General features: G+C 41.7%; 1 protein-coding gene across 9 annotated transcripts in view; it reads left to right on the forward strand.

Moving 5' to 3' along the window:
* Window positions 1-15,182, forward strand: part of YTHDC1 (YTH N6-methyladenosine RNA binding protein C1) — a 105,252-nt gene that overhangs the window by 85,828 nt on the left and 4,242 nt on the right. For 4 of the 9 annotated variants that reach the window (XM_068097983.2, XM_068097986.2, XM_068097984.2 and 1 more), the window contains 3 exons: window positions 1,010-1,089; window positions 5,427-5,463; window positions 10,748-10,847. In XM_068097983.2, the coding sequence (XP_067954084.2) occupies window positions 1,010-1,089; window positions 5,427-5,463; window positions 10,748-10,847 (217 nt within the window). Of the gene's footprint in view, window positions 1-1,009; window positions 1,090-5,398; window positions 5,464-10,747; window positions 10,848-15,182 lie in introns of all 9 variants that reach the window. The other 5 variants (XM_068097985.2, XM_078780871.1, XM_078780870.1 and 2 more) reach the window with 2 other exon arrangements.

Genomic DNA, 15,182 nt, shown 5'->3' on the forward strand with positions numbered 1-15,182 from the left:
AGAAAATGGTTGTTCATGTGATGGAAGTATTGGCATCCAGGCCAAGACCTCCCAAATATGGGGGGGGGGGGGGGGGGGAATGCCCCATTGAAGATGAAATGGGCACCAGAGAGAGAGAGGGGGGTGAGTGAGAGAGAGAGAGAGAGAGAGAGCCCTAAACATTGCGGATGGTCAGAAAAATTTCACTCTTCTTTTGAACTCTGTCCCACGGACTTTCCCTTCTCTTCGTTCCGTTCCTTGGCCTGGACTCAAAATGGACTTTTGGACCTTTATCCTCCCCCTTTGCTCCTTCCCGCTTCTTTTTATCCCCCGACTAACCCTGGTACGTTCCATTTTGGTTACGTCGTGGTACATAATATAATTTGATCTTGTAAGATTTCAAAATACGGTGTGCCATAATGATTTGAATGGTCTATGGTAATTTTGATTGAGTTATTGTCACTTAATTGCCTAAACCTTGTTATCCTATGCAGTTTTTATTGTAGAAGTTTAGTGCAATGCAAGGTAGATTTATTTATTTATTTTTTAACGACTAAGTTTCTTTTGCATTTTTTGTAATAGTCTGAATTTACATCATAGTGTCACTCATAATACCATTTGTTTGTTTGTTTAATCTGTGTTCATTTGCGAGTTTAGCTTCCTGAATTGGCCCATTATTATGTGCTGGCCTATCCTATTACAGCTTTGTTAAATAAGATATAACATGATTATTGTGTGTGGTTAAAGTCTTGGCTTAGCATTCTGAAAGTATAATTGTGATTTGTCTCAGAATCGAGTCTTAGATGGCAATAAGAGAGGGAAATTAATGAAATTGTGTAGCTGTGCTAGGCCATATTATATTGTCATGCCTTAGGGTATTGTGTAGTTAGGTTTGCTCCTGTACAGCTGGTTGCAGAATACATTGCCATAGCAGATTACAGGCCAACTCTTTGTCTATTCAATGCTGTTGCCAAGTTGGACACCCGTAGTAACTGGCTTTACCCATGAGCATGTGCTGTGCGGTTGCTAGGCGCCGTGCACCGGAGGATTTTGGGTCAAGGTTGCAATGGAAGCGCGGTCGTCCAGCTGAACAAACTGCAGCACGACATGGTCTGGCTTTGTACTCTGTCAGCCCCTTCCTCCACCTGCATACAAATCGTACCCCTCCGCACCCACGCTTACCTTTCAGGGCTCTAGACTGCAAATTATTTGCTAAAAGTCTTGTTTTTTTGTGCATTTAACTTCAACCTCACTAATGCACGCTGAGCTTGCTGTTCCTTTTGTACGAGTCATGAGCATTACTCAACAGTTGTGGTTCCCCGCATTGAGATGTATTGGAGTAACTATTTCCATTGCTTCGGAGTCATTATTTTGCTTTGTGGTTTGAAGCTCCGCCTGATCTCTCATACGAGGTTGGGCTATTTGCATTGAAAATTCAGGACGTGTCACGTTGGTATTTGGCCATCGATCATTCTTTATTGAAGAATGAATCTCGGAAGTGTGGGACAGTTGCCTGCTTCACGTACATGCTACTTGACATTAGTAGAATGAAAAACTAGTCTTGATAATGAAGGCTAGTGTCATTCTGTAGTGCACTGGAGGCAGGTGTAAGCATTAGAACGTTGATCAAAGGATGCTAACTACTCGTGAAGCAAGGGGAAGCTGCCGTTTTGGGTATAATGCCATCTTCTCCTTACTTCCGTCGGTGGTTGGCGTGCTTAGATCAGCGTTTCGGTAATACCATCCATTAAGCCACTTCACAGTATGGTTGGAAAATATCCAACACCGACACAATAACTGGTCTGTATTTGTGCTGATATCATGGATTCGAATTGTGAAATTTGCTTCAAATTGGACTCTAACTGTCATTGTGTCGTCCTAATAAGTAGGAGGCGAGTTGTTAACAAAGCTACCATTGATGTATTAGTTCAATTCCTCCCACTGCCCAACCCAGCATGAGAGGTTATGTTCCAAACAAGGTCATTTGAGCAATTTTTATTTGGACTCTCGTTCATTATATTCCGCACAATAAACTTCAAGGCATATGAAGCATAGGCAATGCTGCAGCCTATTCCCCCCCCCCCTCCCCTTATCCCCCATGCTGCACTACTTTAAGTGATGTGTTCACCTCCTATGTGTGTGTGTCTCCGGTGTGTACCCCGATTCCCGGTGTGTACCCCGATTTAGAATAGGTACACCGTATCCTTGCGTGTTGTAAGAGGCGACTGAGGGTTGGCGTCAGGAAGGGCATCCGGCCATAAAAAACATTGCCTCAAACAGGGAACCATGATTGTCATGGGGCCCGCAAGGCTAACCCCTGCTATAGCGGGGAAAATGGCCTTAAAACGATCATCTATATTATAATAGCCGTAGATGATTCTGTCTGTCTGTCTGTTGGGCGTCTGTCCGGGGTGTGGCTTACTCGGTTTGCAGAGTAGCTCCACCCATAGCTCCACCCATTCTGGGAGTGGCTTCATATAATTATAAACAAATATCCTCCATTTTATTAACTCACATAGCTTTGAGGCCTGTTTTGTAGGCCCGTGGTGTCTTGCTCTCTCTCCCAGTTTTATTTCAAATCAAATTCGATATATCATTTCATTTTTCACAGTCGCTAACATAGTTTTAGACTCGGTTGAAAAAAAACGGGAAGAAAATCCAATGAAAGTTGCCGTTTATAGAACGAAATGAATTCTCAAACGCCTGTAACTTCAAGGCCATTGAGTCTCTCTCACGCCTTTATCTCCAATCTAACTCACCATATGATTTCATTTTTATCGATGGTTTTAGACTCGGTGTCAGCAATAATTGAGAACATTCCACACATGCGGGAAAATGCAGAGATATATTTTTTTTAAATCGCGTCATGGACCATAGTGTATCATATACCGCCCAACATGACACCGACGGCAACGTGTCGATACATATTAAAAATTCGATATATCATTTCATTTTTCACAGTCGCTAACATAGTTTTAGACTCGGTTGAAAAAAAACGGGAAGAAAATCCGATGAAAGTTGCCGTTTATAGAACGAAATGAATTCTCAAAGGCCTGTAACTTCAAGGCCATTGAGTCTCTCTCACGCCTTTATCTCCAATCTAACTCACCATATGATTTCATTTTTATCGATGGTTTTGGACTCAGTGTCAGCAATAATTGAGAACATTCCACACACGCGGGAAAATGCAGATATATTTTTAAAAATCGCGTCATGGTGTATCATACACCGCCCAACATGACACCGACGGCAACGTGTAGATATATATTAAAAATTCGCTTTTGCTTTTCCGTTAAGATATATTACTTTTTCGTTTGATGACAGTCGTCACAAAAACGTCAACAATGATGCCGACATATATTTCTTCGTTTTTATTTCATTCAACATTATTAGCCGGAAGTAAAATATGTTTCAGGAAATTACCGAGAGATATTTCTTCGTTTTTTTAAATTCGTTATGTGCGCATACACTTTAAATAGGTTTATTTGAAATCTTTAATTTTCCACAATATAATTTACTTGCCATTTATCATTTGATGATTACGAGACAAATTCCTCTTGAGGATCGTGACAATTCATGCGCTGCGTGGAAACTTCCATTTCCAAAATGAATGAGACGATCGATGAAGAACGCAGACTTGAACAGGATGTAGCAAAAAAACGAATGAGACGGGCGAACGAGTCCATCGACGAACGTCAATGCAAACTTGCGGGGTCACCCGTGGGAATCCCACGGGCATGGATGTGTGTGACATTTCGACATATTGAGTTAGATGCTGCACATTCATTTTTACAAAATGGTTACTGGCAAGTCATCAGATCCAGAAATGGTGTAAAGAACACAATTTATTTACGCGCAAGCACGAAAGCAAGACGGGCCGATTTCCGATTCCGACGGGCGAGATGGGCCGATTTGGAGCAAGAAAAAGAACTTCCCCCATCGAAAACCTTGATCTTTTCTACCCCCGGTAATTCACCCCAGAGTCCTTGCAGCGTTCATATGTTTTATTCCTCTCCCACTTCCCCCCAAGTCCTCCCGATGTCCCTGCTCTCAAATGTTGTGTTTGTGTCCTTCCCCCTCTCTCCCCATCTTGTCTGCCGCTCCCCTTGTTTTTTTGTGTTTTGTGTGTCGGTTTGTCTTTTTTGTGATTATTGTTAGCTCTTTCACGAGCCTCGATCTTGTATACAAAAAAAAAAAAAAAAACGAGACGGGAGAAAAACGAGAGAAACGAGACGGGGAAAGCCGATTGGAGAGGCGAGTGAGGAGCGATTGGAGAGGCGAGTGAGGAGTGATTGGAGGGGAGTGTGAGGCGCGATTGGAGAGGAGTGTGAGGCACGATTGGAGAGGAGTGTGAGGCACGATTGGAGAGGAGTGTGAGGCACGATTGGAGAGGAGTGTGAGGCGCGATTGGAGAGGAGTGTGAGGCGCGATTTGAGAGGAGTGTGAGGCGCGATTGGAGAGGAGTGTGAGGCGCGATTGGAGAGGAGTGTGAGGCGCGATTGGAGAGGAGTGTGAGGCGCGATTGGAGAGGAGTGTGAGGCGCGATTGGAGAGGAGTGTGAGGCGCGATTGGAGAGGAGTGTGAGGCGCGATTGGAGAGGAGTGTGAGGCGCGATTGGAGAGGAGTGTGAGGCGCGATTGGAGAGGAGTGTGAGGCGCGATTGGAGAGGAGTGTGAGGCGCGATTGGAGAGGAGTGTGAGGCGCGATTGGAGGGGAGTGTGAGGCGCGATTGGAGAGGAGTGTGAGGCGCGATTGGAGAGGAGTGTGAGGCGCGATTGGAGGGGAGTGTGAGGCGCGATTGGAGAGGAGTGTGAGGCGCGATTGGAGAGGAGTGTGAGGCGCGATTGGAGAGGAGTGTGAGGCGCGATTGGAGAGGCGTGTGAGGGATTGGAGAGGAGAGGCGTGTGAGGGATTGGAGAGGAGAAGAGTGCTAGGTGGAGAGAGGAGAGTGTCTGGTGGAGACAGGAGAGTGTCAGGTGGAGAGGAGTGAGGGGTCACATATTATGTGAAATAAATTAATTGTGTTCATCACACCATTTCTGGATCTGATGACTTGCCAGTAACCATTTTGTAAAAATGAATGTGCAGCATCTAACTCAATATGTCGAAATGTCACACACATCCATGCCCGTGGGATTCCCACGGGTGACCCCGCTAGTTCATATATATTTCATTTCCTATGGGCAAACGATAGATTTTAATTATTTGCGCAAAAATGACTTGATACAACTTACTCGGTGAAACTGGAGATTTTTTTTTTTGCCCGAGTATTTTTATTTGATCATTAGGCCAGCGTGCTGTTGAGGAAAACAAAATTTAAAGAATGTCTAGAGCCCAACACACTATTTGCATACCTCACATTTGACTTTGCATGTACACCTCTTGCATATCCTATCCTCACTTGTCATTTCATGCACAGATCAAACACATGAAGCTTTCTGTTTCAGGTTACCGTGATCTCCGCTTTATGGAAGAACAACAGAGGTGAGAATATTTAAGCAACTTTTTTTTTTTAGTTCTCTCAGCCATCAGAAATAGATGACATGAACAAAGTACAGTAGCTGTTATAATGTCTGATAACATTAGTTGCAAAATTAAGTGCCGTTAAATTATTCATGTACAAATTTTAGATTTTTTTTTAAGGAATGAGTGAAAGTACAAAGACTATGAGAAATACATATGAATGACGAGGATATTACACAAACTTGTGTTCAAAAATAAAATTTAGACACCTCCTTGTCCCCAACCTCACCCATATTAATTGTTAGAAAAGTTTTTGCGCTTCCTCGTTTTTCTGCACCACATGTTTTTGTGGCTTAACAACTCACTCCGTTTTCTTCAATACTCTCACTGTATTCCCCACCATTGCCGTTCCACCACCCTTTCTTCACAAAACCTTGATCAGCAAATTTTTTTTTTTTTTTTTTAATCCCTCTTGATTTAAGCCCTGAGTGCCAGATACTGTGCGGTCTGTCCCATCGTCAACGGTCATCTCACCGGCTACTCAGGCCTCCGGTGAGAAATGTGTTTCTTACGACAGCACTAGTGATCAGTGACGACTCATTGAGGCGTCGTCATCCCAACGTTCATTCCTAATAGGCACTTATTTCTCAGTGCATGTGACTTATTTCCCATGACCCACTATTTGAGGCCTACTCGATTTTGTTTTGTTTTTCATTCCCTACGGCTTTTTAAAGCTCGTGACCATACAGGCGTGATTGCTACACACCATTTTTAGCCTCTGACAATGCCAACCTGAACATCTTTTTTTATGCCTCCGTCCCCGGTGGCCGGAAACATTCTTTTATTTATAAAAACAATAACCAGGCTGAGCCATCAAGGGGCTTATGTCATGTCTGTGCTTGGTGCATTGTTTGTCATAATTCAGATTGTTTGGTATAGAAGTGGTTGACATCGTTGTTGCATTGAGCTGTCCAAGTGCCCTGTGGATTGAGGGGAGAGAGAGAGCCCCTCAGGATGTGGTGAAAGAGCTTGAGGGAGCTGAGGAATGTATTTGCTGTGAGCGTGCTGTGGGTTGGACGAAGCGGCTAGGGGTCTTTTGGAAAAAACCTGATGGAAGAGCACGTGGGAATCGAGGACTCACGAGGGAGCTGAGAAGCATATTTGCCGAGAGTGAAACTGAGTGCCAAGAGTTTTTGAAAAACGTTTACTCTTTTTGTGAGCTGGAAATAAGCACCACATTAATGTATTAATGAGAGGGCAGGAACGGGACAAATGGAAGGTGATGGAAACAAGCAGGCGTAGGGAGGGAGAGGAGTGAGGAGAATAGAGGTAGCGGTGAGTGGGTTGATTGTGATTTGAGAAATAGTGGCAAAGGAGGTGTGTGCGTGTGCAGTATGGTGACAGCAGGCTGCGATAGTTGGCTCAGCAGGTCACCTGGGCAGTGATGCTGATTGATGACCAAAACGTCCCAAACTAGCCCTACCAGGTGGATAAGTTCAGAAGTAAGGTCCGGCTAGATAGTTAGAATGTAGGATCAGTGGATGGGAGAGGAGTCGAGGTGGTGGAGATGATGCCATTAAGGACGTTTGAAGTGTTGTATTTGTGCAGGTGCAAAGGGGGCAGGGCCAGGAGGTTGGTAGGTGGGTACAAGCTGTTGCACACTGGAGGGAGTGGAAGGAGTAATGGTGTGGGAATAATAGTATCGGAAGAAATCAACAAGGAGGTGGTTGGAGTGGAAAGATGGGAGGGGCGGACAGTTATGGCATGGTTGGTAATACAGATTTAAATGTGCATGTGGGAGGAGCACAGCTGGGTCAAGAATTGTGTTGGTAAATTTGCTTGGGGAACGAGGAATAGAGAGGGCCGAGAGCTGGTGGAGTTGATGCTCAGGAATGGAATGACCAGAGCTGGTTCATTCTTTCAAGAGCGGGACAGTAACAAAATGACTTACAGGAGTGGATGGCATAGAATGGAGTTGGATTTGTTGGTCGTGAGGAAGCAGCAGTTTTTGAGGATCAAGCACAGTAAGGTGGTGGTGGGAGAGCATGTCACCACCCAGCACAGGCCTGTACTGCTTGTTTTATGCATAAAGAATAGTGGAGAAGTTAAGAGCAGGGGTCAGAAGATGAGGTGTGGAAGTACAGGGACATTTTCACCGTAGAGTACAGGGAGAGTGTGAGGAACTTCGTGAAGAAACAGAAGGTTTGGAGGAGGGTGAAGAAGTATAAAGAGGTATTTAGAGTGATTGTAAAAGTTTTTTGTGGAAGGACATCAGGAAAGGGTGAGTAGTCTTGGGATAGAAACCTGTCAATGAGGAATTAACAAAGGTGGTTGGTGAAAATAAGGTTTGGAAGAGGATAGAGGGAGACAATCAGATACAGGGTTGTTGCACCTGTATGGGCAAATTAAGAAAACTGCAAGGAGATCTATGGATAAGGTGAGGAATGATGTGGAAGAAATGTACAATAACCTGGAAGAGGTCCTGCTCTTGCGGTTCGCAGTAAAAAAATGGAGAATTGGTTTTATTTTTTTGGTTGGCTGTGCTTGTTTTATTATGATACTATATGCTGGTGAGGTACGTGTGCTATGCACAGGTGGGTAGCCAAAAGCAAACAAACCATGCAGAAACGGTCACTGCTAAACCATGGAACCAATAAATTCCACATTCCTGTGCCACCTTCAGTCAAACGTCAGCCATGGACAGCAGGTTCGTGAATGACTTGGATAAAAAACGGAAAATGGGAAATGATGAACCAATAAATTCCACATTCCTGTGCCACCTTCAGTCGAACGTCAGACATGGACAGCAGGTTCGTGAATGACTTGGATAAAAAAAACGGCAAATGGGAAACGATGAACCAATAAATTCCACATTGCTGTGCCACCTTCAGTCAAACATCAGGCATTGACACCAGGTTCGTGAAGGACTTGCACAAAAAAAACATACCTGTCTGAATGGTTCTATACCCAGTCAATGGCGAATCCGTGAATGTCACGGTTAGAATGTAGAAACTCTCACGTCATTTTCTCATTCATATTTAAACTCGTTATCTCTATTTTCATTCCAAATAGCATCATTCCAATGATATATTAATACTATTACAAAATACTGTGTTAAATCACGATTGCATTGGGATATTATCAAACCAGCCCAATGTCGTCGTCTGTTCACTTCCGGATTTGGGGGCACGTTCTTATCGAGTCAAATTCAAAATCATAATTTTATTGAGGAACTTCTGAAACCTCCTATCAACCTTACAACATCCGCTGGGACCCCAAAACGTGCCACAGAAGGTTTGGTGGGGCTGGCCCCAAAACTGAGGGAGAAGTTTCAGGACAGATGGACAGAGAGACGCTCCTGTTTTATTTTATATATATATATATATATATATATATATATATATATATATATATATATATACACACACACACACACACACACACACACACACACACACACACACACACACACACACACACACACACACACACACACACACACACACACACACACACACGTATATTGTATCTTTTAAATCCAAATATAATGCATATCGAAGGTTTGATTGTACGATTTATCTGAAACATTATCACAGTATGTCTCTATGTTGCACAGTGTATCATTTCAGGCTGCAAGACTTCGCAGAACTTGATTTGCTCAATCACATTTTTATTTCTTCCATAGAAATAGCAAACGAAAGAGGGTAACTGATTGTGAGACAGAGAGGCCACATTTGCACTCAACCAAATAAGGGGAGAGAACAGTAACCTGCAAGTAAGATTTCTTGATAAGCTCATGTTTATGGAGGTAGAAAAGATTGTTGGCATGGATGGGGGATGACATTAGATGATAATGTCCTTCCTGCTTTTGAATCCTATGGGATTAAAGATCAGTGTGCCGCAGGAAGGCAGTTCCACAAACAGGAGAAAATGGTGGAGGAGGGCAGTAAGTCTGGATTTTCAGAGTTTAACTTGGAGGGGGCTTACTAAAAGAATGCATGCGGTTACAGATGGCATTCCTTCTGAAGTAACTGGGTGAGGCTGAGATTTGCCGGCATTGAAAGATTTTTGCAGAGCAACATCTCATATATTCCAGCCTGGCAGAGTGACACCGTTGCTGTCTGCTTTTCACTGGGATGTGGTGCTGCACACTGTGGAGTCATCAGCAAATAGAAAGATTTGGTTTTCCAGAATATTGCAGAGGTGATCTTGTTTGAGTTTCAGGATTTAGCTAAGGACATTACCTTGAGGTCGAAGAGCTCCCTCTATTGGGAGAGGAGAGGGTTAAATTGATAGCATTGTGTTGACCGTACGAGTGGAGGAAGTCAAAAATCCAGGTACGAAGGCATTTCTGTATGCCGTAAACAGAGCAGGATGCTGGACTGTTAAATGCTCATGTTATGTCCATATGGACTGTCCTGGCCTCTGAGATGTAGGGCCTCCAACTACTGCTGAAAGAGAAGCAGCACATCCAGAGTTAAGTGACCGGGAAGAAATCTACACTGATGGTTGGAGATCAAGCTGTTTGAAAAAAAGGAAAGACCATCATCGGTGATGAGGAATTCCCTTTAATTGCCAAAAATAGACAATTCGATCATTATATATTTTGTTTACTCTTTTGCATTAGTTTTGCAAAATTTTGCATTTTGCATTTTGCTTTTGCACTCAAATTAGTATTTGTAGTTATTGTGACCCACTAACCATACTTGGACACTTGCACATTGACATTCCTTCGATGCTTTAAAAATTGTATAACAAAATAAGCAAAACTTAGGGCGCATAATGTTAATTGTACAGATCGTCTGACTTTGACACTCACAAACTGTATTATGGACCTAAAGCTTCAGCAAAATGTTCAATCATACATCATCAAACGGTGAAAATTATACACGAAAAAATTGCAGCAAAATAAAACAAAATTAGAGCCAAATTTTCTCACATTGTAAACACGCATTAGCGTATTTAACAGCTATCTTTAATGAGATATTCGTTTTGAAAACGGTGACAAAAGTTGCCAAAACGTGAGTGGTGGTTTCTCTTCGAGATTAAGGTTACTGTCAAGGTTTTGGTGCTTACATGGTCATCTGGTTTCTAATTTTTTTAATTATTGGTGTCTGTGTGCATACTTCATACTGCTAATCAAAGTTGTTTACACAAAAAGCTAAATTTGTGGTCGGCAGGTCTGAACTACCCGAAACTTCTTTTTTACCATTCAACAATCTGCAGGTCGATTTAGTGATGCATGTGTGTTTGATATATGGTGTGTGTGTACAAACTCTCTTCCGCTAACCTCTCTCTGTTTCAGACAAGCAACTGGTGTTTGCCGTGGTGCAGTTTCAAACGGGGTAAGATTGTCCGGTTGTACTTATAAGATGCAGCACAGACGTTTGAGGCCAGGACACGAGGTAGACCAGAAATTTGTTGTTTAGAAATGTTTTATTTATTTTAAAATGAATAATTGTTCAGTGTAAAATAGTAATTGGAAGAGGGAAATATGGCACTTTAATTATTTTACGTAATCCTCCCCAGATTGTTCGGCGTGCAAGTGCAGAACCCGACAATAACAGTCAGTCGGGGTAGCCTGGACATATTTCATGGCTGCCAGATAAGAATGAAACGAGGAAAAAAAACACTTTTAAAGAAGCCAAAAATATTTATAAACGTACCTGTGAGAAAGTGGTGTGCTCTGCACAATGATAGATTTGAGAACTTCCTGATCAACTCGTCCAAAAAAAATTTACATGTTGCTTGCTGTCCATCCTGCAAAAAAAAAAACTCCCAACCATGTGGGCCTGTGAAAGGGCTGAAGGTCCTTAAACGGGTGCGTTCTACCCAAACCTTCGTGCTTAACACTGATTGGAAGGTCATATTTGGGGCTTGTCAATGCACAGGTTAAGTTAAAAATTATGATATTTACTATTATTCATGTTTGGGAGGAGGGGGTGCCGGTGTTGTATGGATTGAGTGTGTCCATAATATATATATATATATATATATATATATATATATATATATATATATATATATATATATATATATATATATATATATATATTCATTCTTTGTTTGGTTCTGGTGTCACAAGAAGAATTGTACTAGATTTTTGCATCTATTGGTGAAAGTGTGCGTGCCTGTGTTCTAACGACGGCTGCCACCAGCTTATTGTATTAACAGGAAATTATAGGAACCCGCTCCTCCTCTCTTCCACGGATATTTTTCGTATTCCTATATTCTCGTGACTCCAATTTGTAATTCAGGAGCACAACAACACAACAACCACTTTGAAATTGTCACTCTTTCATCTAAATGGTGAAAATTATGTTTAAAATATTATTTGAATTACAAATTATGTGCTAGTAAACGGCAGGTTAAAAGTGCCCTGCGGGCATAACCGAATCACTGAAAACACACAGCACATGCGTAAAAGGCCTCATTTAGCATTCATACATCATTTCCAAAGTCGTGTATTCAACAGAGAATGAAGAGAGGAAGGTTCCAGACCACATGGAACAGTAACGATTGACACAGCAGAATATATGAATAAATAATGGAACGATGAACACAATTGACGTCTACAAAGTTTGAAGAACAGTTTTAGGTTAAGGGAACGCATTGTGGAGCCGAGAGAGATTGGGAAAGAAAACAAGGGAAAAAACAAAAACGTGTCGATCTTCTTATTTTGAAAATCTGAACAACCTGGAAACACAATTTCAAAAAAAACATAAGGGACACTTGAGGACATAAATTAACACCATGACATTTAACAATGTTGAGATAAACAGTTGCAACAAGGTAATTCCAAATAATCCAGCCAGTAGAGTTAGCTTTGGAAGAGCCAGGCAGATCTAGTATGCAACTCCAACTTCCTTTTCTGGTTCTTGGTGCATAAAGCTCTTAGTCCGTAAGTAAACTTTTGGAGTATGGTACTTGGATAATTTGCATGTTCAGGGAGTCCTCAGTTTATGGATACAATGTGTTCCTACACATGTGTTCTTAAGCTGGATATTTGTAAGCCGCATCCATTGGTCCCCTTTAAATGCATGAAATAAGCGACTAATTAGTTCCCGAACACAAATTAAACCCTACTTTATTTTTACATAAAAACGTTATTAAATGTACTTTTAAAATAATACATGAATAAATTGATGCTATGAATGTGTACAGTAGTAATAATAAGAGGGATAATTGCTTTGCAATACATGTCCCCCTACTGGTCCCAATATTTTGCATAGTAAAGCCATTACAGAACAGACAGATGGAGAGCAAACCTATAGTCCCCTCTGGTGAAACCGGTAGGGGACTAACAAAGCCGAGAAAGTGCTCTGTTCATGATGGTCACTGGCACTATTTGCTTTACAAACTATTTGTTTTTTAATTTTTATTTTATTTTATTTATTTATTTATTTATTTATTTTATTTTTTAAATTTATTTAAATTTATTTAATTTAAATTTATTTAATTTATTGATTTATTATCTATTTGGCACTTTATTTTATTTGCTCTGTTCACTATGGTCACTGGCACTATTTGCTTTATGATTATCAGCCATTATTAATTGTTATTATGGCAAAAAATGTAAAAATTCTCACTGAATGCCTGAGCATGCCTGCCGTAACACAACACTGAACACAACATGTATGTACAAATCGTTTTGGGCAATCGACAGACACAGCAGTTAGGGGAGGTCAACGTATACATACAGTACAGTATGGTGCCACCAGAAACGCCAGTTGTATCATGAGAACATGAATGAAACCCTGCACTCTGCCCACACAATGGTCATTTCCCGCATTGTGGGGTCCAAACTCCTGTGCGCTCATCATGGTATGTTCGAAAAGTCTATTAAACCCTATGTTTTATACATCTGTTGACTAAGTCGCTGGAGGTATCTTGTTTTTGGGTTGTCCGTCCAGCTGTCCATCCTTCCGTGCATCCGTGATAGGTTTTCTTTACCGCGATAACTTGAGAATGGCTGAAAGGATTTAAATCAAACTTATATGAAGTGTGTACTGTGATGTAAAGTTGAACTGATTCGATTTTGGGTCACAAGGTCAAAGGTCATATGTCATGTTCAGTGAATATCCTGTTACCGCGATAACATTGTGAACCAATGATGGGATTTTGACCAAACCTGGTACATGTATATATTGTGATGCAAAGATGAACGGATGAGATTTTGGCATCAAGAGGTCAAAAGTCAAAGTTTGTAATAGGTTTTTGTTACCGCGATAACTTAACTGCTGAAGGGAGCCAAGTCAAACTTAGTACATGTATGCATAATGATGTAAAGATAAATGTATTAGATGATTGGGTCAAGATGTCAAAGGTCAAAGGCCGTGTTCGGTAAAAATTCTGTTACTGCGCTAACCTGTGAATCGGTGATGAGATTTTGACCAAACTTGGTATTGACATATATTGTGCTGAAAAGATTAAAGGATTTTGGCATCAAATATCAACAGTCAAAGGTCAGAGGTCATGCCAGGTAAAAATGTGATACTTGAGAACATCTGAAGGGATTGAAATCAAACTTGTTACAAATATGTATAATAATAAATAAATAAAACACCTTTAGAGGCCATTTTTCCCCGCAAGCGGGGGTTGGCCTTTTTCGGGGACCGTGGTTGTTGTTTTTCGGTCCCCTTTTTGAAGCCATGTTTTACGGCCGGATGTCCTTCCTGACGCCAACCCTTTTTGCTGCCTTTAACGACAAACAGGGAATTACCAGTGAACTGGTACTCAATTAGCCGACCTCGGAAGGATGACAGGCTGAGTCAACCCCCCTGGCGTTAATTCAGCGATCGACCGGGATTCAAACCCAGGATCCTAGGATCCTAAGCCGGCACCCTAGCCGCGAGCCCAACACCAGGCGGAGGCATGTATAATGATGTAATAATATGGCGGAGGCATTATCAGTCTGTCGAAGAGTGCCATTCCAGCTTTTTACATAAAACGTTGTTAAATGTGCTTATAAATCAAGAATGAACACGAGGCAGAATTACTTTGCAATACATATCCTACTCCTGGTCCCAATGAATGTTCTTGTTCCAACCACCCAGCAATTTTGAGTCATATACAGTACAGTAGGACAAATTGTTTGAGGTATGCAAAGCTGCAGAATAAGGTGCAGTTTCTGTAAGTTTTCTTCATAAGGCCATGTACAAAGTTTCAGTTCAATATGTTAGAGAGTAGAGAGTAAGGGAAAAAAAGTCTGGAAAACCATGAAGGGAAAACTAGCAAGCGCTTGCCAAGCCGTCCTTTCCTTGACTGCGGATTTGAATGGAGTGCTTGCTTGAATGCTTAAGCCACTTGGCAAGTGCTCTACAAGAAACGTGGTAACTGAACACCCCCCCAACGTTATTGAGGCCCAAGCCTAGATCTATTGTAATCTATATACCCCAGAGAGGATAATAACATGACCCTTCCCACCGCTCCCATACGGGGTGGGTGAACCCGTCTCAAATTATGGATGTGTCCCGTCACTAGTCAAAGGAATTTCAGTGTTGCAAAATAAGCTAATTTATTATAAAGCACGCACAAATTTCCATACATTCCCCCCAGGCAGTTATTGCTTTTCCCCTCAAATGATCACACAGACAGAGAAGCTGAGCAAATGGACCAAGAGAGGTTTTTGTTCATTCGAAAATAGGAAATTTGGCAAAATTACACTTCCTGGTCAGTAGGAAATCGACATCACCATATGAAGAGCATGGACAAAAGACATTTACGAAATTGCATTACAA

The sequence above is a fragment of the Myxine glutinosa genome, chromosome 6 (genome assembly GCF_964187855.1).
Source record: "Myxine glutinosa chromosome 6, kmMyxGlut1.1, whole genome shotgun sequence".
Taxonomy (NCBI): Eukaryota; Metazoa; Chordata; class Myxini; order Myxiniformes; family Myxinidae; genus Myxine; species Myxine glutinosa.